This window comes from Phaseolus vulgaris, chromosome 7 (genome assembly GCF_051622355.1).
Source record: "Phaseolus vulgaris cultivar YP4 chromosome 7, ASM5162235v1, whole genome shotgun sequence".
Classification (NCBI taxonomy): Eukaryota; Viridiplantae; Streptophyta; class Magnoliopsida; order Fabales; family Fabaceae; genus Phaseolus; species Phaseolus vulgaris.
The window spans coordinates 26,986,133-27,012,118 of record NC_143504.1 but is presented as its reverse complement, the minus strand read 5'-3'; the positions used below and the strand labels follow the sequence as shown (position 1 = coordinate 27,012,118).

General features: G+C 37.9%; 1 protein-coding gene across 1 annotated transcript; it reads left to right on the top strand.

Annotated features, from left to right (window-relative positions):
• The first annotated feature begins 2,674 nt into the window (after positions 1-2,674).
• LOC150025850 (uncharacterized) lies at positions 2,675-6,172 on the top strand. Its single transcript, XM_090304776.1, has 6 exons — positions 2,675-3,012; positions 3,154-3,301; positions 3,407-3,649; positions 5,079-5,331; positions 5,769-5,795; positions 5,877-6,172. The coding sequence occupies exons 1-6, from the start codon at positions 2,675-2,677 to the stop codon at positions 6,170-6,172; spliced, it is 1,305 nt and encodes a 434-aa protein (XP_090160902.1).
• The last annotated feature ends 19,814 nt before the right edge of the window (positions 6,173-25,986 follow it).

Sequence of the window (25,986 nt, the reverse complement as noted above, 5' to 3'; positions counted from 1 at the left end):
AGATTTTCGAGAATTGCTGAAAATTAGTTATGTGGCCATTAGGCAGGCTCACAAACCACTCCATCGCCGTTCCCTGGAGCGTGCTCACGAACATCTTACAATAGACAGCATCCGACCCCCCTGACAGCATCATCTGTGTATGGAACGTGGTCAGATGAGCCTCTGGATCTTCCACGCCAGTAAAAACAGCTTTAACCGGGACCACGCTCGTGGGAATTGGCGTGTCGGTAATCGTCTGAATGAAAGGCATTGGGAAAACACGAGGCGGCGTCGACGGTGCCACTTCTTCAGCAGAAGAACGAACCTGCTGCTCCTGAAGAGCTCGACGTAGCTCCTCAGCTACCTTGCTGAGCTCTTCGTTTCTGGCGCGAGAGGCGACCAGGTCTTCATGTATCCTGGCCTGCTCGACGCGCGAGGCTTCTACAGTGGCCTGCAATGAGCGCATCATTTCTGCCATCTGCGCCATGGTCATGGCGGCGTCGCCTTCAGCTGCGACGGGAGCCACGGGACTGGAACGATTGCTTCTCATCTTTCTCATCAACTTCAGCGAACCGCAGAAATACAGCAAATAACACTTCAACCACGAACGAACCAGCGATCAATCGGGGAAAACTCAAGAAACTGCGCAAGAACCCAAAAACACCGCAAACCTTCGCAGAAAACCACCAAAGAACTCGAACCTCCACCAGACAGATTGCGCGCAAGCACCAAAAGACCTCACTCCACCGAACGAAACTCAAAGAAACTGCCAACGACGGTTGCACCAGCACACAACCGCGCAGAAAACCTCGAAAACCTCCACGAACTCACGCGGTGGATGGGAGCACGTTTTACACGGCCCCACGGTGGGCGCCTGATAATCCTGCCTGTTGACCGGAGCGCTGGAGAATGCCTCGTCAAAGGATCGACGTGCACGCCGCTTCTCACTTCCGTTCCTCCTCTGGATCTATCTCAAGAACCTGCAAAGAAACGATACGGCGCCGCTGCGGCCGATCGCACTCCAACGCTCAAGTCAGTGACGGTATCACCAAATACTAAGAACTGGAACCGTGCAAATCTCTCTCACAAACAGCTCTGTCACTCGCAAGCGTAAAGTGTATGAACTGAATGTGCGTACCTTAGGAAATCTGTTAGGAACTCTTATATACCTGGTGATTTTCTCTCTCCTGGCAGTTACTGACTTGGACACGTGGCTCGTATCCAACCGTACACGTGCCATCATCTGGAGGCTCCCTGACTTGGCGCTACTTCTACTCTTATTTTGGCTAAGTTACCTATGCATGGTGCTGCCCAGTGCATAGCTAACTCAGGAGTGCGATCTCTACTGAAACTGGCGAGGTAGGGCCTTCATACACCTTCCCTGTGGTCTCGCCGGCCGCCTTCATAATCTGCTTCTCCTTTAACTTCGGCGATGTGCTTGTTCTGGCGATCTCCGACTGCCTGGTCGCCTGAGTCTGCATCTGGCGACTTCGTCCTCAACCTGGCGATCGCCTATTCTGGTAAGCTGGAAATCGGAACACGCCAACTTAACTATCGGTGACTACACGTGCCTCCCGACTTCCTTCCCAACTGTCAACCTGGCGCCTTGTCAACACGCCTACACCTTAACAGGGTGCCACGTCATCGCATCCGACCATCAGGGCGGTACAAATATAATTTATATTATTAATATTATTCCTAATATAACTATTATTAATAATATAAATATTATTAAGATTATTAATATCATTTATATTATTAATATTATTAATATTATTAATATCATTTATATTATTAATATTAATAATATCATTTATATTATTAATATTAATAATATCATTTATATTATTAATATTATTAATATAATTTATATTATTAATATTATTAATATCATTTATATTATTAATATTATTATTATCATTTATATTATTAATATTATGAAAATTACTAATATTATTAAAATTATTAAATATTGTAATATTATTAAAATTATTAAATATTGTAATATTATTAAAATTATTAAATATTGTAATATTATTAAAATTATTAAATATTGTAATATTATTAATATTATTAAATTTTGTAAATATTATTAAATATTGTAAATTTTATTAAATATTATTAATATTTTTAATACTATGAATATTGTTAATATTTAATATTGATGTCTAGAACGACTAGTTTTTAGAGCTATAAATATGACTTTTCTTTAAAAAAAAATATACAAGATAGATATCAAATACTGTGAGATTGAGATTGATTTTGAGAAATTTTTTTAAAGGTTTGCAAGATTGCTAAATAGTTGTGCACTAGTTCAAGGTCTGACTGATCCTAGGAGCTCTGGTGAGATATGCCTACCCAATTCAAAGGAAGTAGTGTTGATTGGTAAAAGGATCAACAATGTTTATCTTTTAGATATCTCTTCTCCTACATCTATGGGTTGTCTTCTTTTCAAACATGATGAGTCATGGCTGTGGCATAGAAGAATAGCTCATATTCACATGCATCATTTGAATAAATTGATATCTAAAGATCTTGTAATAGGAATACCCAAACTCAAGTTTGAGAAAGATCACTTATGTGAAGCATGAAAAAAGGGGAAACAAATAAAGCATTCTTTCAAATTGAAAATATTGTTTCCACTTCAAAACCCATTGAGTTGTTGCACATGGACCTATTTGGTCCTTCAAGAACCATGAGTCTTAGTGGAAACTACTATGCATTTGTTGTAGTTGATGACTTTTCTAGGTATACATGGACGTTGTTCTTGGTGACAAAGAGTGAGGCATTCTCTGCATTCAAGAAGCTTGCCAAAAGATTGCAAAACTCTTGTTGCAGCAACATCTTTGCAATTAGAAGTGATCATGGAGGGGAGTTCCAAAATGAAAAATTCAGCACCTATTGTGAAAAGTTAGGTATTTTTCACAACTTTTCTACACCAAGAACTCCTCAACAGAATATAGTAGTGGAGAGGAAGAACATGTCTCTTGAAGAACTATCACAAACCATGCTAAGTGAATCTTCCTTACCCAAGTATTTTTGGGTTGATGCTGTGAGCACTTCTTGCTATGTGATGAATAAAGTGCTTATAAGACCAATCTTGAAGAAAACTCCATATGAGCTTTTCAATGGAAGGAAGCCAAACATTAGTCACCTAAAAGTGTTTGGATGCAGATGTTTCATTCTGAATAACGGGAGAGAAAATCTTGGGAAGTTTAATGAAAAAGCTGACAATGACATCTTCATTGGTTATTCTTCAACTAGCCATGCCTATAGAGTCTACAACAAGAGACTCATGATTGTGGAGGAGTCTGTCCATGTGGTGTTTGATGAAATCATTCATAGTGATCAGGGTTCTACAATGGAATCCTGCCCAGAAAAACAATCAATTGATTCTGCGAAACAACCAGTTGAAATTCTGTAACAGGAAGAGCTACCAAAGGAATGGAGAATTCCAAGGGATCTTTCAGTGGATAACATCATTGGCCAGATCCAGAAGGGTGTTTCTACACATAGTGCTGTATCTAACTATTGCAAGCATATGGCTTTTGTCTCTCAAGTTGAACCTAAGTCAATTAAGGAAGCTCTCAAGGATGATAAATGGGTTGCTGCCATGCATGAGGAATTGCATCAATTCACAAGAAATGATTGTCTGGTTTCTTGTTCCAAGGTCTGACCAGATGAACACCATTGGATGCAAATGGGTTTTCAGAAACAAGCTGGATGAATCTGGAGTAATTACAAGGAACAAGGCAAGGCTTGTGGCTAAAGGTTATAATAAAGAAGAAGGCATAAATTATGGTGAAACCTTTGCTCTAGTTGCAAGATTAGAAGATTTAAGGTTGCTGATGGCCTTTGCTTGTATGAATGGATTCAAATTGTTTCAAATGGATGTTAAGAGTGTTTTTCTCAATGGAATCATCAATGAGGAAGTCTATGTTGTACAACCACCGAGCTTTGAAGATCATCAACATCCTAACCATGATACTGTTGAACCAAGTGGTGTTCAAGCTTTGAAGAATTCAAACCCTTTGAAGGATGTTGAAGGCTAGGTTGTGCTTGCTGTTGCTGAGTTGTCTTAGATATGATCTGGGGTAGATTGAGTATTGTAATCCACTCTTGATTGAATCCAAAACATAGACATTCTCAATCTTTTTAAAAGAAAAGTGTTTTTCAGACTAAGTGAAAAACAATCGATTGTTTTGTCGAAACAACCAATTGTTTTATGTTTAGGTGTTTTTAGAAAAGGTTGAAAACTGTTTTTCATATGGTTGAGCTGTCAAAACCAAAACAATCGATTGATTCGTGGAAACAACCGATTGTTTGTTTTGGTACCATAACAGAAAAATGGTTTGTGCTTTGACTGAGCATTAAATGATTTTATAACTGTTTACGCTCCAGTTTTTAATGCTTTGACCAATCTTTAAAGGCAATTAATAGTTTGTTAAGATTTGATAACAAACAACAACTTTGATATAAAACAGTAAAACAGATTTGGGTTTTACAAGAACACATATTTTGAGTTTTGAAAGAGTTGAGATTGCTTAGAGATTGAGATTGATCAAAGAGTGTAAGATAGGATTTCTGCTTGTATTGATTTCAGATTTGCTTTTTTAACAAGTGTAATCCTTGTATCTGTTGAAAGAAACCTTGTGTGTTTGCTGAGAAGTGTTTTGTGTTCTTGAGGGGATCAAGATCATCATTCTTAGTGTTGGTGTGTTGACCAAGAGAAGTGTGTGTCTTGGGGGGATCAAGGTCACTTTCTTGGTTGTGTTGTAATTGATCTAGGTTTGATTGCTTAGTGGAATTCCTCAGTGGTTTCTGAGAAGACAGGATGTAGCTATGAGTTTAGAGTGAACCAGTATAAACATCTGTGTGCATTCTCTCTCTCCTTAATCTCTTTAAATTCAGTTTTAATATTTGCAAACTGGTATAAACAACCGATTGTTTCTGCGAAACAACCGATTGTTTTTCTGGTGCTGTTGTTTTTGCTTTGTGTTTTGGCAAACTGAATTTCTTATCATTTGTTTCTTGAAGAAATTTCATTCTTGGCTTAAAAGTTTGCGAAAACCCTCTTTAAACAATTCACCCCCTTCTAGTTTAAAGCCATCCATTCTAACATATACAAGCTGAAAAGGGCATTGTATGAGATTAAGCAAGCTCCAAGGAACTGGTATGAGAGGCTTAGTAACTTTCTTTTATTCAATGGCTATGACAGAGGGATGATTGACAAGAATCTCTTTATCAAGAAGTCAAATTCTGAAATTATCTTGGTCCAAATCTATGTTAATGATATCATTTTTGGTGCTACCAAAGATAGTTTATGTGAAGAGTTTGTGGTTGCCATGCAAGGTGAGTTTGAAATGTCTATGATGGGGGGCTTTCATTCTTTCTTGGACTGCAGGTCAAGCAATCAAAAGATGGAATTTTCCTATGTCAATCAAAGTATTGCAAAGAAATTTTTAAGAAGTTTGAAATGGAAAGTTGTAAAGAAGCTAACACACCTATGCCATCAAGTTGTTGTATGGATTCTGATGTGGCTGGAAAAGAGGTAGATCAAACCAAATATAGAGGGTTGATTGGTTCCTTACTCTATCTCACAACAAGTAGATCGAATATCTTGTTTGTCGTGTGTCTTTGTGCAAGATTCCAAGAAAATCCAAAGGAATCTCATCTCAAGGCTGCAAAATGAATTCTCAAATATCTCAAAGGAACAACCAATGTTGGTTTATGGTATCCTTCTCTCTCTCCTATACACTTAATTGGATATTCTAATTCTGATTTTGCAGGGTGTAAGCTAGACCGAAATAGCACAAGTGACACTTGTCATCTTCTTGGATCAAGTCTTATTTCTTGGCATAGCAAGAAACAAGCTTGTGTGGCTCTTTCCACTGTAGAGGCTGAATACATTGTTGCTGGAATTTGTTGTGCACAAATTCTTTGGCTCAAACAACAACTAGAAGATTTTGGCTTTAAGATTAGCAAGGTGTCTTTGCTTTGTGACAATACAAGTGCTATAAATCTCATCAAAAATCAGATTCAGCATTCAAGGACAAAGCACATTGAGATCCGTCATCACTTCATAAGGGATCGTGTGAACAATGGATATTGTGAGATGAAATTCATTGAGACAAGATTGCAACTTGCTGATATATCACAAAGCCTTTGCCAAAGGACATGTTTTTCTTTTTAAGAAATGAGTTAGGTATTCTTGATTCACAAACTCTTTCTTAATTCTGTTTTTATCCCTTTCTTCATTCTATTTGTGAAGACAAATAGGGGGAGAAGGTGTTGATTTATGTGTTGTGTATGCTGATACTATAAACTCTTATTTGAAGTTTAATTTTGCTGTATTGTTGCTGCTACACTCACTTAAACTCTCTGTTTTTGGCACTTTTAGACTGGTTTTTCTGCTGGTTTATTATGCAGAAAACTAGTGAGTGTGCCTTGATAGCCTGCTACTATATATGCTTTGTGTTTGTATAGTTTTTGTTTTGCAGGTACATGTTCAGATTCAAACAAATCAACACAAGCAACCAGAGATTTGTCTTCATCAAATAGGGGGAGATTGTTGATCAAGGATGATCTTGAAGCTTTGATGTCTCCAAATCCATGGTGTTTGATGGAAGGTTGGTGTTGCGGTGTGTGTGGGTGGGTTTTGGGCAGAATATTTTGTAATCCACTCTTTATTTGAATCTAAAACAGTTTGGTATCAAAACCTTTTCGAAAAAGATTGTTTTATAAAGAAGTGGAAAAACAACTTGTTGTTTTGTCGTTTCAATCGGTTGTTTATGTTGAACATAAGGCTTTGATGACCCAAAATTTATGAAGATGCTTGGATGCTGTGTTGTTGCTGGTTGGGTTTAGTTTTTATTGTTTAGATTTTGTGTTATATCACTCTTGAAAAGCTTAGCTTAGCTAGAGCAATCTTGTTTGAATAAGAAAATAATTTTTTCAAAGCTAAGTGATAAACAACCGATTGATTTCAAGGTTTAATCGGTTATTTGACACATAGCATGTTTAAGAGTTTTTTTAACTAACTTTGACTTGGTTGACCAACAGACTTACCATTCAACCGGTTATTTCGAGATTTCAACTGGTTGATTGTTGTATCTTTAACAACTTTTCAAAAATCAGTTTAACCTGTTTTTGTTGGCTTTTCAAATTGTTTTTGGCTCGTGATTACCTGACTATAACGGTCATATCTAAGAGCTATAAAATGTGTTCTCCCTCATCCTTTTAAACAATGATTGAGAAAGATTTAAAATCTGATTTGAGAGAGATGTTTTAAAAGAGTTTTTGCAAGATTGCTTAGAGGCTTTGCAAGTGTTCAAGAAGTGATTCTAGGAGCCTTGTGATTTCCTGAATTCAGATGTAATCTGCTCTTACTTAATTTCTTGTATTTGAATTCTAATATTGTAAAACTATTGTAAAATCCTATAAAGTCAGTGTGATTCTGGCTCGAGGTGCGTGTTATGTGCAAGGAGGGTGAGTAGGCTTTGTGGGATTCAAAGTCACCTCTTTGTGGTTGTGTAAGTTGTAATCTGTGATTGGTTACCCGGTGAAATACTCAGTGGTTTGATTGAGGACTGAATGTAGCTCTGAGATTGAGTGAACCAGTATAAGTCTTGTGTGTAATCTCTCTATCTCTATCTTTTTAATAACTGTTTGATATTTGCTCTGCTGTCATAAACAACCGATTATCTCTATATTTCAATCGGTTGATATTCTTGCTTTGAAAACTATTATACTTGCTTTTATCTTTGTGCTAAAAACAACTGATTATATCGAAATATTAATCGATTATTTTTCTGACATCTATTTTAATTGTTATTTTCTGTTGGTTGTTATGATCTTCCTTTTTGTAATTCATTAAAGGTTCATTCTTAATTAATCCTTTGAGAAAATCTTTTACTAAACAATTTACCCCCCTCTTGTTCAGCCCTATAATTCTAACAGTTTATCACTTAGAGGTTTTTGAAAAGGGTTTGAAACTGTTTGACTTGGTTGACTTTGGTGTCAAACCATCAATCGGTTGTTTCGAGAATTCAACCGATTGTTTGTTGAAAATCCATAAAATAATTTATATTATGTTTGTAAATCAGCTTAAAATGTTTTCTAACTAAATAGGCTCCTAATTTAAATGTTTTTAACAACTTTTGGAGTATTTAAAAGAGGTTGGTATACTCTCTTAAAGTTTGATAACAGTTTTGAGACATTTGTGAAAGTGTGAAAACATATTTGAGTTTTCAAGATTTGCATTCAAGGTTTTGGGTTTTCTCAAAGAAGTGGAATAGGATTGGGGTGTATTCGTGAACTTTAAGCTTTGTAATATCCAGGTGTATTCTATTCTCTTCTTCCTTGATTACTGTATTTTTGTAATTTGTGTTGCCAAGGAGTGTTGTGTGTTCTTGAGGTATTCAAGATCAACACTCTTGGTGTGGTTTGCCAAAGGTAGTGTGTTTCTTGTGGGGTTCAAGGTCACTTCTTTGGTGGTGTGTTTGTAATCTGGATTTTGGTTGCATAGTAGATACCCAGTGGTTTTTGGGGACTGGATGTAGCTCTTGGGATAAGAGTGAACCAGTATGAATTGCTTGTGTGTTTTTCTCTTACCCTTAACTCATTTAATTTTTGTTTTTAAGTTGTTTTTAAATTTGCTGATATAAACAACTCGGTTGAATTGCAGAAACAACCGGTTGATTTTCTGTTACTCAACTTAAACAGTTTTAATTGATTGCTTTCTGAATTTCTATATCTGTGATTATGCTTTGAACTTCATTATTCCTTCAAAGTTTGCGAAAATCTTTCATAAAGAATTCACCCTCCCTCTTGTTTAAGGTCAAATATTCTAACAGATTGTAATATGTGATTGGTTACAAGTGGAACCCAGTGGTTGTTCTGGGAATTGGATGTAGCTCAAGGTTGAGTGAACTATATAAATTGGCTGAGTATTCTCTCTCTCTCTCTCACTCCTTATAAACTGTTTGTTTTAATTCTGCTTTTGCTACTGCCATAAACAACCGGTTAAAACGAAGTTTCAACTTATTGAAAATCTGCAAACAATTTCTTTTACATTGTTTGATTGGCTTCCTTGATTGCTTAATTTGTGTTTGTTGATAAAGCTTCATTCTTATTAAATCTTTGCGAAAATCTGTTGATAAAAAATTCACATCCCCTCTTGTTTAAGCCACTAATTCTAACATCTTTTACCTACCTTCTAAAAGGTTTCTCACAAATGACACCCCTACCCCTCTCACTCTTGCTCCCCAAGTCACTCTCTCCTATATAAAGGGTGTCTTACCTCATGTATATTTACATTGAATTTTGAAATAGAAAGGAAACTCTATAGGAGTGTTTAGTGAGCTTTGTCTCCTAGAAATTGGGTCTTATCTTGGGTGTTTGTGCACTTCAAGTGGCGGCTCTTTACTACTTATCTTGGAGTCTGCTCGCCCTCCAAGTGGCGTGATTCCTTATTTCATAAGGATCTCTTAATCTTTTGACCTTTTTGTTTTTTTTTCCTTTTCCTTACACTATTCTTCCATACTTTATTCATTTATGTTTGTCTTTCTTCATCATCTTATGCTTCTTTTCATATCCTTTATTTCTGCACCTTCATCATCATATTCACCATATTTGTGTTTTCTCTTTGCCCTCTAGAAGTGAACCTTCACACTTACTTAATCACTTGGTTAAGTTCGTGCCCAGTGGGAATCTTCTTTGGGTTTTTCACCATAATTGTTAATCTCAAAACTCATAAACAAAAGAGTAACCCGTAAAATGTGTAATCCTAAAATCAACTCACATCAAACCCTCAATCTCTTGATGAGTACAAACCCATATCTCTAGTAGGTTGTATTTACAAGGGTATATAAAATTTTTTTGTTTGTCAGAATCAATAAAGTCTTGAAGAAGGTAATTGATGGTTCACAATCTTCTTCTTTTTTCGCAAAGGGGGGTTGTTAGATAGTGTGTTAGTTGCAAATAAGGCTATAGACGTACTAAAAAGGATAAAGAGGAATGTGGTAATTCTGAAGATTTATTTTGAAAAAGCTTATGACTCGGTTAGTTGAATTTCCTATTCTATATGATGGAAAAGATGGGCTTCTGCAATATACGAATATAATGGATTAAAGCAAGTTTGGAGTCCTCGTCCATCTCAGTGTTAGTTAATGGAAGTCATACTAAAGAGTTTAAACCTTCCAGAGGTCTCACACAAGGGGACCCAATCACTTAGTTCCTTTTCTTAATAGTGACTCAAGGATTATCAAGACTAGTAAATTAAGTTGCTAGAAAAAATCGCTTCTCAGATTTGAAAACTGGGGGGAAAATAAAGTGGAAGTGAAGTTACTTCATGTACCGTCCCGTATCCGGGCGCTGACTAAGTCAAGGTCAAAGTCAACGACTGGAAGGTCAAAAGTCAACGCAAGGCGTCGCCTAGGTGTAGAGATGCCAAGAGGAAGCGTCGCCAAGGCCAGGCGTCGCCAAGGCAAGGCGTCGCCAGGGGAAGGCGTCGCCAAGGCAAAGCGTAGCCCAGATGGAGGCATCGCCTCGCTAGGGCGTCGCCAGATCAAACAGTGCTAAAGTAAGGCAATCACGGTGTGGTTCCCCGATACCCATGGGTAGGAAAGACCATGGAGGGAGCGACGCCGTGAGAAGGCCTCAGGTCCCAATAGCACGGGGCAGCAGTAAAGAGAAAGAAAAGGTGGCTTCAAGGCCATAGTAACAGTACCAGTGAAGGGCAGCCTGACTCGTGACGTGCTCCTGCCGCCCCAGAGACGCCCGTAGGGCAGATACGACTCAAGAGGAAAGTCACGCCCAGGGCAACCGGGTGCAGAGTACAAAAGGAAGGCAGATACGCTCTCAAAGTAAGTGACTAGATACTTGGGGGCATGAGTTGGCACCCCAAAAAGTCACCCCTAGTGCAGTAGCACTCCCAGCAGGAGGACTCACACGTAGAAACGTCCCCAGGTGGGCCGAAGCGCCCCCAGATGGGGTCATGGCGTCGTGAGGCCCTCCACGTGTACGACAGCCATGCCAGAATAGAAACACCCTTTAGTCAGGTGCCAGGTAATTAAAAGTTATTCAATACAGTTTCCCTTTCCAGCATTCAGGTACTATAATGACTCCCGAGCGTTTCAAACGTCTTAAATGCGCTACGTTTTCTAATTAAACGCTTTAATGAGTGCGTTACGTTTGTGAGTAAAAGCGCTTTAAGGCGCTTTAAATGCTTGGGTAGTTTAAATAGCGCGGAGAATGTTGGGAAAAGGGTTGGAACCTTCGGCAAATTTACCAGAGAACTCTCTAGTTGCTTGCTCGTGCTTCGAGGTTGCGTACAAGTGACTGGGGAATATTTTTGCCTGAAGGAGACAACACACACATATACACAGTTAATTCACCACCTTTAGAGTGCCACACGCGGTGCTCAGACACGGAGGTGGACAGTTTTTGGTGTTTCTTGCTGGCTGACTTGAGCGTCGGAGTGCACACGGCCGCTAGGGCGCCTCTTTGTCCTCTTTTCCTTTTTTGCAGGAATCCACAGGCAACCAGTGGGAAGGTGTCCCTAGCTGACGGTTGAGGTCGCGCACGAAGACGTCCCGGTCAACCGGACGGAACACTTCAGTTTACTGATGATACCTTGTTCTTGTGTGAACCTAATATCCAAACTATTAAAGCTATGCTTTGAGGTTCTGAAATCGGGTTTGGACTAAGAGTTAACTTCCACATAACCAAAATTGGTGCAGTGGGGGTGGATATGAACTCTTTAGATTTGTTCTCAAAGGTGCTACAGTGCAACATTATGAATATACCTTTCACTTATATTGGTTTGCCCGTAGGAGGGATTCGATTAAGGAAACTTTCTGGGATCCGGTGGGGTCTAAGATAAGGAAGAGACTATATTTTTGGAAAGGTAAAAATTTATGCTTCGTTAGTCGTGTCTGTTTGATTAAATCGGTGTTAAATGCAATCCCTCTGTACTATCTATTTTTTTTAAAGCCCCATCCAACCTTTGCAAAAAAAGATTACAAAACTACAACAGAACTTTCTTTGGGGTGGGGCACTGAGGGAAGGAAAATCGTACAAATTAAATGGGAAAATATATGCAAATCTAAATTGAAAGGTGGGTTGGGTATTAAGGAGATTGATGGTTTCAATAAAGCCTTACTAGGTAGATGGAAATGTTGGTTAGGATCTACAGAGACAGGTCTATGGAACGACATTATCACCTCCAAATATGGGACTTAGAGGAATCTTTATGCCCCTAATCTAAAGAAGCACAATTCTAGATGGTGGTGTGATCTTAGTAAAGCATTTGAGGATAAGCAAGGGAACAACTGGTTTGACTCTAATACTGATCGGGTTGTTGGGCTAGGAACAATTATAAAGTTGTGGGAAGACACCTGGATTGATAACTGTCAGCTGAAAGTAATGTTCCCAATGCTCTTTAACAATTATCTATTCCAAGATCAACCCTTGAGAATTTTCGGGAATTGGTGTAGGCATACTTGGGTATGGAAACCTAAATGGAGAAGAGAGTGATTCGAATGGGAGAATGGCCAATTGGGAGAATTTATGTCTATCCTGAAAAGCCAAACCTTAAATTTAACTAGGGAGGATAAATGGTTATGGAGGGACCCACTTACTAACATTTATTCAGTTAAATATACATATACGGTGTTAACTAAAAGGGGCTCAGGTGCAATCAGTTCAATATTCACAAAATTATGGGGGCTAAAGGTACCACCCTCGACCCTGTGCTTTGTATGAAGGGCCCTACAAAATAAGATCGCAATAAAGCAAAATCTGTACAGAAGGGCGGTTCAAATGGCGAATCCACTATGTGTTCTTTGTTGGTGTGAGGAGGAAACGACTTCCCATCTCTTGTTAAATTATGGGTTGGCGTGCTAGGTTGGATTGGGATTAGAGCAGCAAATCACAATTTGTTGTATGAACATTTTAACCAATTTTGTAGCCTATGGTCCAAATAAAAAGGCAATACTTTATGGAAATGAGTGTGAGTATCCATTATTTGGTGCATTTGGAAACATAGGAATGGGATAGTGTTTAACCAAGCAAAAGCATATGCGGTGGAAATTTTATCCCTGGCATAGGTGCAATCTAGGGCATAGTTGAAAAACAAGGTTCCAAAGGTTAGTTTTTCTTTCACTGATTGGGTACAGTGTCCACTACAAGAAAATCATCAAATTGCAACTAATTTTAGAGACCAAAATAATTAATTACTATTTAACTAAATTAGAGACCATTTTAGAGACTAAAAAAATTATTGATATCTAAAGTAGTTTCTATTAATAATAAAAAATTATAAAGTAGTTTTTAAATTGGTATCTAACCATTAGCTACCAAGGTTTTCATTACTAATATTTTAAATTCTAAATTAGTCTCTAATAGACTAATTAGAGACCAATTTAGAATCTAAAATATTAGTAGTTAAAACCTTGATAGCTAATTTAGATACCAATTTATAAACCATTTTATAATTTTTTATTAATAATAAAAAACACTTTAGATACAACTAATTTTTTAATCTCTAAAATAGTATCTAATTTAGTTAATATAATGACTAATTATTTTTAGTCTCTAATTTTGGTTGCTATTTAATGAATTTCTTGTAGTGGTCTGAGCTCTTGCATTCTATATGGCTTCTAAATGACGGTTAGAAAACAGAGGAAGGCTGAAGGACACATTAGGATGAAAATGAGGGAACGGGAAGTGTTGGGGACCCAAGACAATGCTGTTTTTCCCTTTAAAAATCAACAAAGAGCCTGAGGTGTTGTTCATTGTACCCGTGCAGTTGCATAAGACTAGGGGCAACTGCATAATGTAGGGGTTTTGTGTTGGATATGCTGTTTGTGACAGCAACAATACTTGTGGTGTTAAAGGTTATGTATGTTTGACTTAGTGTGTAATTATATGCACAACTTTTTTGAATGCCTGAGTAGGAGTTTTTTTTTGTGAGAGTAAGATAAAATACGTTTGTAAGGCTTTAAGTGGTTTGAAGGAGTTTTTTTTTTTATTTACCCTTAATTACTCTATGTTCTTTTAATATATTAATTTGTTGTTTATTAAAATTTTAATATTTAAAAGTTTCTTTTATACTGCCTATTATCCTTACTGTAAAAAACAAACACTCACTAACACTTAAATTCTCTCTAAAAGAAACACTATTCTTTGTAATTCTCTCTATTGTATTTCTTTCTGTGGTGCATCTTACAAATGAGAGAGCATCCTTTTTATAGGCTTTAGGAAGCTCTTCTAGAAAGATCTACATTATGACCTTAAAATCCCACTTACAACTTTTGACCTTTCACCTATCCAAACCCTCATTCTATAATATTCTAGTAACTTCTAATTTTAAAGCCCACAAACTAACATTTAAAGTTTATTCAACAAAACTCCCCCATAAACTTAAAGGTTTCTACCATCCATCATGCCAATCATCTTCTTGTATTTGTCGAAAAGTACTTTCGGTAGCGATTTTGTGAAGATATCCGCAACTTGATCATGACTTGCCACATTCACCAATTCCACACTTCCTTTCTTCACATGATCACGGATAAAGTGAAAACGAACGTCAATGTGTTTGCTTCTTTCATGGTTCACTGGGTTCTTTGCCAACTCAATTGCTGATTTGTTGTCAACTTGAATCACAGTTGCATCTAGTTGCTTTAGCTCCATCTTACTCAACAAGTTTCTCAGCCATATCGCATGACATACACACCAAGATGCTGCCACATATTCAGCTTCACACGTTGATAGCGTCACGATCGGTTGCTTCTTTGAAAGCCAAGAAAATGTTGTGTTGCCCATAAAGAATACATATCCCGATGTACTTTTCCGATCATCTTGGATGTCCCGTAGGACTCGCTTCAACGCCTTCCAATGTGAGTAAACCGGTTCCTCCATGAATCGACTTATGATGCCGACACTTAATGAAAGATCCGGCCTCGTGCATGTGAGATAACGAAGGCTTCCTACCAAACTCCGGTATCTACTTGCATCGACACGTTCTCCTCCATCGAACTTTGAGAGTTTTGCCCTTGGTTCCATTGGTATTGATACTGGGTTGCAATTTTCCATCTTGTACTTCTTCAAAATCTCTTTTGCATATGTCTCATGTGATACAAAAATAGCCGTCTCTTTTTGTCTAACCTCCAAGCCAAGGAAAAACTTCATCAATCCCAAATCTGTCATCTCAAATTCCCGTCTCATTGTGCCCTTAAACTCTTCTATCATCTCATTATTGTTACTCATAAAAATGAGATCATCAACATAAAGAGCAACAAATATCATGTTACCTTCATTGTTCTTTGCGTAAAGAGCATGCTCGTAAGGACATTGCTTGAACCCGTTCTCCTTGAAGTATGTATCGATACGAGTATTCCATGCCCGCGGTGCTTGCTTTAACCCGTAAAGTGCCTTCTTCAATTTTAGCACCTTCTTCTCCTCTCCGATTTTCATGTACCCAGGTGGTTGTTTGATGTAGACTTCTTCTTCAAGCACACCATTCAAGAATGCCAACTTGACATCCATTTGAAATATCGGCCATTTAAATTGAGCCGCTTGGGAAATGAGCAATTGAATTGTCTCCATTCTTACAACGGGAGCAAACACCTCATCGTAGTCAATTCCCTCCTTTTGTTTGTATCCTTTCGCAACGAGTCGCGCCTTGTACCTCTCTATCTCGCCTTGAGCATTCATCTTTTTCTTGAATATCCACTTCACACCAATGGGCTGACTTCCCTCTGGCAATTCTGTTAGCTCCCATGTGTTGTTGCGGTCAATCGCTTTAATCTCCTCATCCATGGCAGTTTGTCACTTCTTGTCTCGCACCGCCTCTTCAAAGCTGATATTTTCTGCATCTGTCGGTGATGATTCTCCAACTTCAATCATAACCTCTGAAGAATTGTTCCAATCCCACTCGCTTGCTTCATTTATTTGCACATCACGACTCACCGTCACCTTCTTGCTTATTGGATCAAGTAGCTTGTACCCTTTTGTCTTCTCATCATATCCAACAAAAACATACCTTTTGCTTTTGTCTTCGAGCTTCGTTTTTCGTTGATCTGGTACGTGTGCATAAGCCACACTACCAAACACTTTGAGATGAGAAATTGTTGGCTTTTGTCCGCTCCATGCCTCTTGTGGTGTTTGATCATCTAACTTCACATGTGGACATCGATTTTGCACATAGATGGCGCATTGCACAGCTTCCGCCCAAAATTCCTTTGGCATCTTTTTGCTCTTAAGCATTGATCGAACCATGTCGAGAATGGTCCGATTCTTCCTCTCGGCCACACCATTTGGTTGAGGAGTGTATGGTGCAGTTAGAAATCGCCTTATGCCTTGCTCCTCGCAATACTCCATGAAAGTCGTTGAAGTATACTCGCCACCTCTATTAGATCGTACAGCTTTGATCTGTTTATCAATTGTCCTCTCCACCATCACCTTGAACTTTTTGAACACCTCAAATGCCTCGGATTTTTCTTTCAGAAAGTAAACCCAAGTTTTCCGTGAGAAATCATCAATGAAGGTAATGAAATACCTTTTACCGCTGAAGGACTCTGGAGTAATTGGTCCACATATGTCGGTATGAATCAATTCGAGAGGTTGCTTAGCCCAATATTGAGCCTTCTTTGGAAACGAGGTTCTCACATGCTTGCTGAGCACACATTCTTCACAAAATTTTCCCTCGTAGTCCATGTTCAGTAGCCCATGCACCATATTCTTCTTCGCTAACTCTTTTAGTCCACCATGATGTAGGTGACCAAAACGGAGATGCCACAACAATGCCTTATCTTCTATGTTGACTTGCAAACATTTTTCTCGTATGCTTCTCAAATTCAGCTTGTACATCCGATTTCTTGCCATCTCGATTCGAGCAACCAAACGCCCTTGCTTGTCCTTCAAGTGTAGTAGCCGATCTTTCAAAAATATCGAGTAACCTTTCTCCGTGAGTTGTCCCATACTCAAAATATTGGTCTTGAGGTTTGGTACGTAATAAACATCTTGGAGTGACCCAATTAAGCCATCTTTTTGTAAATAGCAAACCGTACCTCGACCTTTGACCTCCACCTTTGATGCATCTCCAAATGACACATGACCATCTTCAATCTTTTGCATATCTTTGAATAGGTACTTGTGACCGCACATATGGTTGCTTGCTCCTGAGTCGAGGTACCACAGAGTGTCATTGTTAATGTTAACTTCATCTTGAGCCATCAAGAGAACACCTTCATTCGTTTCGACTTCCAAGGCTAGGTTGGTTGTTTCTTCTATCTTTATATCAGCACGACAATCTTTTGCAAAATGCCCCACTTTACCACAATTGTAACATTTGTCAGAGTTACAATCCTTCGCATAGTGACCATATTTGTGACATTTGTAGCACTCGATGTTGGAATAATTCGATCGGCCGCCTCTTCCTCTACCACGTCCTCTTCCACGCCAATTTGGTTGGCTCGACTGTTCCTTCTCCTTATTAGTACCCTTCATGGTTGTTGCCTTTTCCACCACGACCGTTTCCACGACTTCCACGACCACGCCCTCTATATTGAGAATTTTGATGATAGAGTACCTTTTCGTCTTTGATTGACGCCTTGGTTTGAAGTGCTTGCTCGAGTGTTTCTTCCTTCTTCTTCTTCTTCCGTTGCTCGTGTGCCTCGAGAGAACCGGCAAGCTCGTCGACTGTGAGTGTCGCAAGGTCCTTTGACTCCTCTATTGCGCACACAATACTCTCAAAATTGTCTGTTAATGTTCTCAAAATCTTCTCCACAACTCGTGCATCGATCAGAGTTTCACCGTTTCGGTTGAGTTGATTCACCACAGCCTGTACACGCGTGATGTAGTCAGATACACTTTCTGACTCCATCATCTTCATGTTCTCCAACTCGCCACGCAGAGTTTGTAGACGCACTTGCTTAACTCGGTCAGCTCCTTTGAACACCTTCTCCAATATGTCCCATGCTTCCTTTGAAGTGGACGCACCAGCAATCTTCTCAAAAATTGCCTCGTCAATAGCTTTATACAACATGTACAAAGCTGCATTATCTTTCGATCGCGTCTCTTTCAACGCCTTGGTTTGAGCCGCCGTATAACCCGTGGTATTTGTTGGTTCTTCAAAACCTTCTTCGACCACCTCCCATGAATCCTGAGAACCGAGAAGAGCTTTCATTTGAATGCTCCAGTTGTCATATCTGGTCGCCTTCGTTAACCGTGGTAGCGGTATTTGACCCGTCACATTCGCCATTGGCTCTGATACCAAATTGTAAAAAACAGACACTCACTCACACTTAAATTCTCTCTAAAAGAAACACTTTTTTTTGTAATTCTCTCTATTGTATTTCTTTTTGTGGTGCATCTTACAAATGAGAGAGCATCCTTTTTATAGGCTTTAGGAAGCTCTTCTAGAAAGATCTACATTATGACCTTAAAATCCCACTAACAACATAATTAAAATCCCACTTACAACTTTTGACCTTTCACCTATCCAAACCCTCATTCTATAATATTCTAGTAACTTCTAATTTTAAAACCCACAAACTAACATTTAAAGTTTATTCAACACTTACTCTCCAAAAATTTATCTAGTGACTCTCCAAATCTTTAAGATAGTTATTATATTAAGATATAAAATTTCAAATTATATATATATACTAATTATTTTATGTTTTTAATATATCACTACAAAAAAAATTATTTTTAACGGGTTATATTTGGCGTTACCAGCGATTTTAACCCCGTTAAATGCGTTACTTGTTGTTTGCTTTTCTCTTAGAAGATCCAACATCGTTATTTCCGACAGTTTGAAAATTCCCATTACTTCAATTTTATTTTTTTTTACTTTCCAGGATTTAGTAATACTCATTTATAAATATGCCCGCTATTCCCTCTATTTCCTTTTTTTTACTACAACTTTCTTGTAGTGTATGGCTACTCATTTAAACGCAATGCTTTTAATTTTTATTAATAAATCATTTTTCATAGAATTATTAGAATTAAACATGTCATGAGAATAATTTTTTAGACATAATATTTTTAAATGTGAATTATCACATGGTTTTTAGTTTTTTTTTTCAAAAACAAGTTCACACGCACTCTCTTAGTCTCGCTCCTTCCTATAGTTCACATCGATAAAATTAAACAATATTCTATACTAAGAACTAATTCCATCTTATAATTAGCTACTATCTTGTAGATTTTTTTTTTCATAAAATATAAATATACAATACGACACCTTTATATAATATGAGCCCATGAAACCTTAATTCGTTCCTGTCATTACAAACTCTCATTAAAGAAACCAAAAACTACTCATGAAAGACATTATTATTCAATATACCTATTTGGAGGAGCAAGTTTCACCTAGCTAGCCTCATTTTTTCTGCAAATTTCTCTTGCAACTACTTCTTCTTTCACTAGTGTATATATTTCACCCTTTTGTTCCAGCTGATAGGAAATTCAACACAATAAAAATAATATTTCAATAAGAGCAATAAGCAGCGGATAATAATTTCCCCAACTTGCAAGAATATATGAGGAGCAATAACACATAATGGCAGCAACACAAAAAACACACTTCAAGAAGACACAAAAATTTTAATGTGGAAAACCTTCTCAATGTGAGAAGTAAAAATCACGGACACAAGTCAGGCAATCAAGCTCCACTATGATCAAAGTTATGGTTACTAGAGAGTCTCAAATCACAACACAAATTGTGCTCAATAACCAGCCAAATAGCAATACAACAGAGATGAAACAGAGAACAAAAACCTGAAAAATTCACAAAACTGAACCTACCATACGCGACCTATATATCACTGTTCCAATGACTTTTTAACAATCTGAACGGTCCAATTGAAGCACCACGAAGTATGAACCTAATGATAAAATTTCAGCCTGATTCAACGAAGGACGAAATAGCAACAGCAATCCTAAACTTTTCGTCCTCAATAGAAATGTTGAGAACGCTACTGCATTGTGAGATGAATTTCTCTCTTCTCAAACAACGCCGGCAACATCCAAACGGTTAGATTTAAGTCGCACAAAGTATGAACCTGCTGACAAAATTTCAGCCCGATCCAACGGTGAACAAATCGTCAGTGGCGGTCGGAAGTTGCTAAGTGAAACTTTCTCTCTTTACTCTTTTCTCTCTATGTCTTTTCTGCTGACGGCTGTCACTCTGTTCGAAAAAACCTTAAAGGTTAATATTGGACTGAGCCTCCACATAGGAAGTGAGCCCAACCCAACAAATCTCCTCCTCACAACTACGTGGAGATGATTGACAAACCGACAATCTCACTACAAGTTTCAAACTTGTTTCTCAGTAGCGTCTTAGTCATCATATCAACACAATTATCATTTGTATGAACTTTTGCCAACTCCAGTAACCTAGCTTCCAAAGCATCACGTATCCAATGATACCTCACATCAATATTCTTGGACCTAGAATGGAAAGTTGAATTCTTACCAAGATGAATGGCACTCTGACTATCACAAAATAACAAGTACTTGTCTTGAACAAAACTAAGCTCTTGCAAGAATTTCTTCACCCAAAGCAACTTCTTGCATGCTTCTATAATGGCAATGAACTCTACCTCAGTAGTGGACAACGCAACACACTTCTGCAATCTAGATTGCCATGCCACAGCTCCCCCTACAAATTTAATCATGTAGCTTGAGGTAGACCTTCTAGAATCTATGTCTCCACCCATATCAGAATCAGTATAGCCCACAAGGGTAGGCTTATCACCTCTAAAACAAATCTTCAAACAAGTAGTACCACAAAGATACCTTAAAATCCATTTCAAAGTATTCCAATGCTCTCTACCTGGATTAGACAAAAATCTACTAACAGGATCAACAACATGTGCAATATTTGGTCTTGTACACACCATTGCATACATTAAACTACCCACAACAAATGCATAAGGAACCCGTTGCATATATGATTTTTCAGTTTCATTAGAAGGACTTTGTTTTGCACTCAATTTAAAATGAGTAGCAAGAGGAGTGCTTACCGCCTTAGCATTTTCCATATGGAACCTCTGTAGCACTCTTTTAACACAGTGCTCTTGTGACAACCAAAGCTTCTTCTCTTGCCTATCACGCATGATTCTTATACCAAGAATTTTCTTAGCAGCTCCCATGTCTTTCATAGCAAATGACTCACTCAATTGCTTCTTCAAACTGTTGATCATGGAAATATCTTTCCCAACAATAAGCATGTCGTCAACATACAACAACAAGATAATGAAATCATTATTAGCAAACCTTTTAACAAAGACACAATGATCAGAAGTAGTCTTCTTGTAGCCATGCTCACACATAATAGACTCAAACTTCTTGTACCATTGACGCGGAGCCTGCTTCAAGCCATATTCTCAGCCTACACACATGATCTTCCTTGCCTTCAAAAAGAAAACCATCAGGTTGCTTCATGTAAATCTCTTCCTCCAAATCACCATAAAGGAAAGCAGTTTTAACATCCATTTCCTCTACCACTAAATCAAGAGTAGCAGTCAAACTCATCACAATTCTAATGGATGACATCTTCACCACAGGAGAAAAAATCTCATTGAAATCAATGCCCTTTCTCTGTCTAAAACCTTTCACCACCAATCTGGCTTTATACCTTGGAGATGTAGAATTGCTTTCTTGCTTTACCCTATAAATCCACCTGTTTTCCAGAGCCTTCTTGTCTTTTGGAAATTTCACCAAGTCAAAAGTGTGATTATCATACAAAGACTTCATTTCATCTTGCATTGCATCCAACCACTTTTTCTTTTCTTCACTCTCTATGGCCTCAAGATAACACTCAGGTTCTCCTTCATCTGTCAAGGTAACATAGTCATCAGAAGGATACCTGGTAGATGGTTCCCTCTGCCTATTAGACCTCCGAATTTGAACTTGAGGTGGTTCAGGAGCATCACCAAGATCTTCATCTTGTGACATCCCATGTTCCTCATCAACTTCATCAATATGAACATCGAAATCATCTCCAAGTTGCAGATCATCAACATCATCATGTTGCTCATCATTTTGAACATTATTCTCAATAGTATCCAGATCACGTAGAGGCATTCGAACTGGATCAACATTAGACAATCTATTATCTATCTTAGATGTCGTCTTCTCTATCTTGTCAATATCTTCAATTGTTTGATCTTCCATGAACTTCACATTACGGCTTCTAATTGACTTCCTCTCAATAGGATCAAAGAACTTGTAGCCAAATTCATCTTGACCATAACCAATAAAGATGCCTTACCTTGTCTTCGCATCCAACTTGGATTTCTCATCCCTTGGAACATGAACATATGCTTTACAGCCGAAGACTCGTAAATCATCATATTTGATATTCTTGCCAAACCAAATCTTGTATGGCACCTCACCATTCAAAGAAGCTGCAGGACTCAAATTAATAACATGCATCGCAGTGTACACCTCACCCCAAAAATGCTTAGGCAAATTTTCTTAAGAAAGCATACACCTAATTCTTTTGATCAATGTTTTGTTCATCCTTTCTGTTGAGGAGTTTTAGGAGGAGTTTTTTCAAGTTTAATACCGTATTGCTTGCAATAAACATCAAACGGTCCATAATACTCACCACCATTGTTAGTACGAATGCATTTCAGCTTCTTTCCTGATTGTCTCTCAACCAAGACATGAAATTCTTTGAATTTCTCCAGAACTTGGTCCTTTGTCTTTAAAGCATGAACTCAAAGCTTCCTGGAACAATCATCAATAAAGGTAACAAAATAAAGTGCACTAGTAAATGACTTTACCTTCAATGGGCCACAAACATCAGAATGCACCAATTTAAGCAACTCTGACTTCTTTGAGGGAGGATGCTTCTTGAAGGATACTCTGGTATGCTTACCAGCCATACAATGAGAACATTTCTCCAACTCTGCACTCTTCACTCCTGGAAGCACATCCATTTTAGCTAAACAATTCAACCCCTTCTCACTGATATGACTAAGCCTTTGGTGCCACAAAGAAGCATCCATATCCGTGGCCTCCACACTGTCTTTAGCAACCAATGTTTTTTTCCAATACAATTTACTAATTTTCTCCCCTTTGACCACAGTTAGATTACCTCTGGAAAGTTTCCACTTTCCTTAACCAAAGTGGTTTTCATAACCACTATCATCAAGCATCTACACAGAGATCAAATTAAAGCGGATATCTGGAGCATGTTTGACTCCTTTAAGCAACAATTGCATTCCCATATAGTTTGCAAGCAAACATCACCAATACCAATTACCTTAGACACGCCATCATTAACCATCTTCAACACTCCAAAATCACCAGAAGTGTAAGATGTGAAGAACTCCTTCCTTGGTGTAACATGGAATGTAGCACCACTATCAATTATCCACATGCTCTCATCTGATACAAGATTAAGTTAATCATGGTCACGGAGAATAATAAGATCATCATCACAAATAGCAGCTGTAACACGATCATCATTGTCATGATGTTTCTCCTTCTGCTTCCCTTTCTTATCCTTGTTATCCTTTTTCCAAAGAAAACAGTTTCTCTGAATGTCCCTTGTTTTGTGACAATAATGACACTCCACATTTTTGTATCTAGACTTGGACTTACTTTTGTTTTTCTGTTTACTCCCATTCGGTTCCTTTTTCTGACTTCTCCCCCTATTTTCAGTGACAAGTACCTCAGAATGAGATGAAGTACCATAAGCCTTCCTTCTCATCTCCTCATTAAGAACACTACTCTTAACATTTTCCAAGGAGACAACACCATCAGGAGATGAGTTTGTAATTGAAACTCGAAATGTTTCCCAAGAATTTGGTAGAGTATTCAGTAGCCATAATCCCAACACTTCATCATCAAATTTGATGCTTATTTGTGACAATTGATCTCGGAGCGCCTGAAAATCATTTAAGTGATCTGAAATAGAAATCCCCTCCTTGTACCTCAAATTCATCAAGGAATTCAACAAATAGAATTTATTGTTTCCTGTACTAGAAGCATACAAAGTCTCAATCTTTTTCCATAATGATTTTGAATCTTCCTCATTAGCAATGTCATTATAAACATTGTCTTCAACATAGTGACGAATAAAACCACAAACTTGCTGATGCTCAAATTTTCATTCTTCATCAGTAGCAAACATAGGAAGATACAATTTCTTCACAAATAACAGATCCTTCATTTTCCCTTCCATAAGTGATAGTTAGTTTCGTTCAAACAAACAATCTTATTTGTCTTTGCCTCCATCATTCAAGCAATCAAATAGCTCCACCCAAGGAGCTCTGATACCACTCTGATGGGAAATTCAACACAATAAAAATATCTCAACAAGAGCAATAAGCAGCGGATAATAATTTCCCCAACTTGCAAGAATATGTGAGGAGCAATAACAAATAATGGCAGCAACACAAAACACAGTTCAAGAACACACGAAAATTTTAACCTGGAAAACCTTCTCAATGTGAGAAGTAAAAACCACGGACACAAGTCAGTCAATCAAGCTCCACTATGATCAAATTTATGGTTACAAGAGAGTCTCAAATCACAACACAAATTGTGCTCAATAACCAGCCAAATAGCAATACAACAGAGATGAAACAGAAAACAAAAACCTGAAAAATTCACAAAACTGAACCTATCATACGCAACCTATATATCACTATTCTGGTGACGTTTGAACAATCTGAACGATCCAATTGAAGCACCACGAAGTATGAACCTTCTGACAAAATTGTAGCCCGATCCAATGGTGGACGAAACAGAAATAGAAATCCGAAAAGTTTCGTCCTCAATAGAAACGCTAAGAATGCTGCTGCAGTGAGATGAATTTCTCTCTGGTCGAACAACTTCGGCAACATCCGAACGGTCAGACTTAAGTCACACAAAGTGATGGAAGAGGCCCAAGCCCATGATAGAAAAAGCTCAAGCCCAAGCCCAAATACAAGTTCAAGCTTCAGCTCAAGCCCAACAAATAGAAGATTTGGGCCAACAAAGCATCATTGGATGTCTTTTTTTGTAATTACTTTTGAGTATTTTTAGTAGAACATAAAGGGAGGTGTAGAAATAGATATAAGAGGTGAAAATGTATAAATCTAAGTCACACCTTCCATGGGACATAAAAAGAAGGTGTAGATGTAGATTTAGGAGGAGCCAAAACAAAGAAACCAAGTCACACTTCCCTTGTGACTAAGAATTGGCTCCATATTCAAATGCTTCTCATTTGAATTTCCCTCCACTTTCTTTTGAATTTCCAGCCCTCTAAACACTATAAATAAGAGGACTTGGCTAAGGTATTTCAAAGATTAATTGAATAGTGAAATGCTGCCAAAATTGTGCTATTCTTACTCCTTGCCTAAACTCTTTTAGGAATAGGCTTTTAATCTTCAAACCTTCACCTACAAAGGGAGTTGGCCGAACCACTCCTACTCTTCCTACTTCTCATGCACCTCCAAGGCTATCACAACTCTTAGGAGAGCCTTGTTCCACCATCAATCCATGGAGCTTCTGCATTCATCAACAAAAACTGCAAGAAAGGAGAGACAAATCCATCACAAAGTATGAACCTGCTGACAAAATTTCAGCCCGATCCAACGGTGAACAAAGTGTTGGTCGCGGCCAGAAGTTGCTAAGTGAAACTTTCTCTCTTTACTCTTTTCTCTCTCTGTCTTTTCTGCTGACAGCTGTCACTCTGTTTGAAAAAACCCTAAAGGTTAATATTGGATTGGGCCTCCACATTGGAAGTGAGCCCAACCCAACACCAGCCACTGGTGCATTTTGATGTATACCTTCTTTGTTTATTGGTTTATTTATTTCCGCTCCAATCTAATTGTACCACTCCACTGCTGAGTACAAATATGAGTCTTCTTTCTCCTTTGATTTTGCAGGTTCATAAATTCCTCACTAAATTGTTTATAATTTATCATGTTGTATTGAGTTTTTTTTTTATCAATAATAAATAAATTAAATTATTTAAAGTATTTTAACAATATTCTA

What these genes read in the sequence shown, in the direction of transcription:
- LOC150025850 (XM_090304776.1), top strand. Translation starts at nt 2,675, where the DNA reads ATGAGTCTTAGTGGAAACTACTATGCATTTGTTGTAGTTGATGACTTT. An exon ending in TGGAGGAGTCTGTCCATGTG is followed by an intron (nt 3,302 to 3,406) that starts GTGTTTGATGAA and finishes ATTCTGTAACAG; the next exon opens with GAAGAGCTACCAAAGGAATG. An exon ending in GTTTGTGGTTGCCATGCAAG is followed by an intron (nt 5,332 to 5,768) that starts GTGAGTTTGAAA and finishes CTGATTTTGCAG; the next exon opens with GGTGTAAGCTAGACCGAAAT.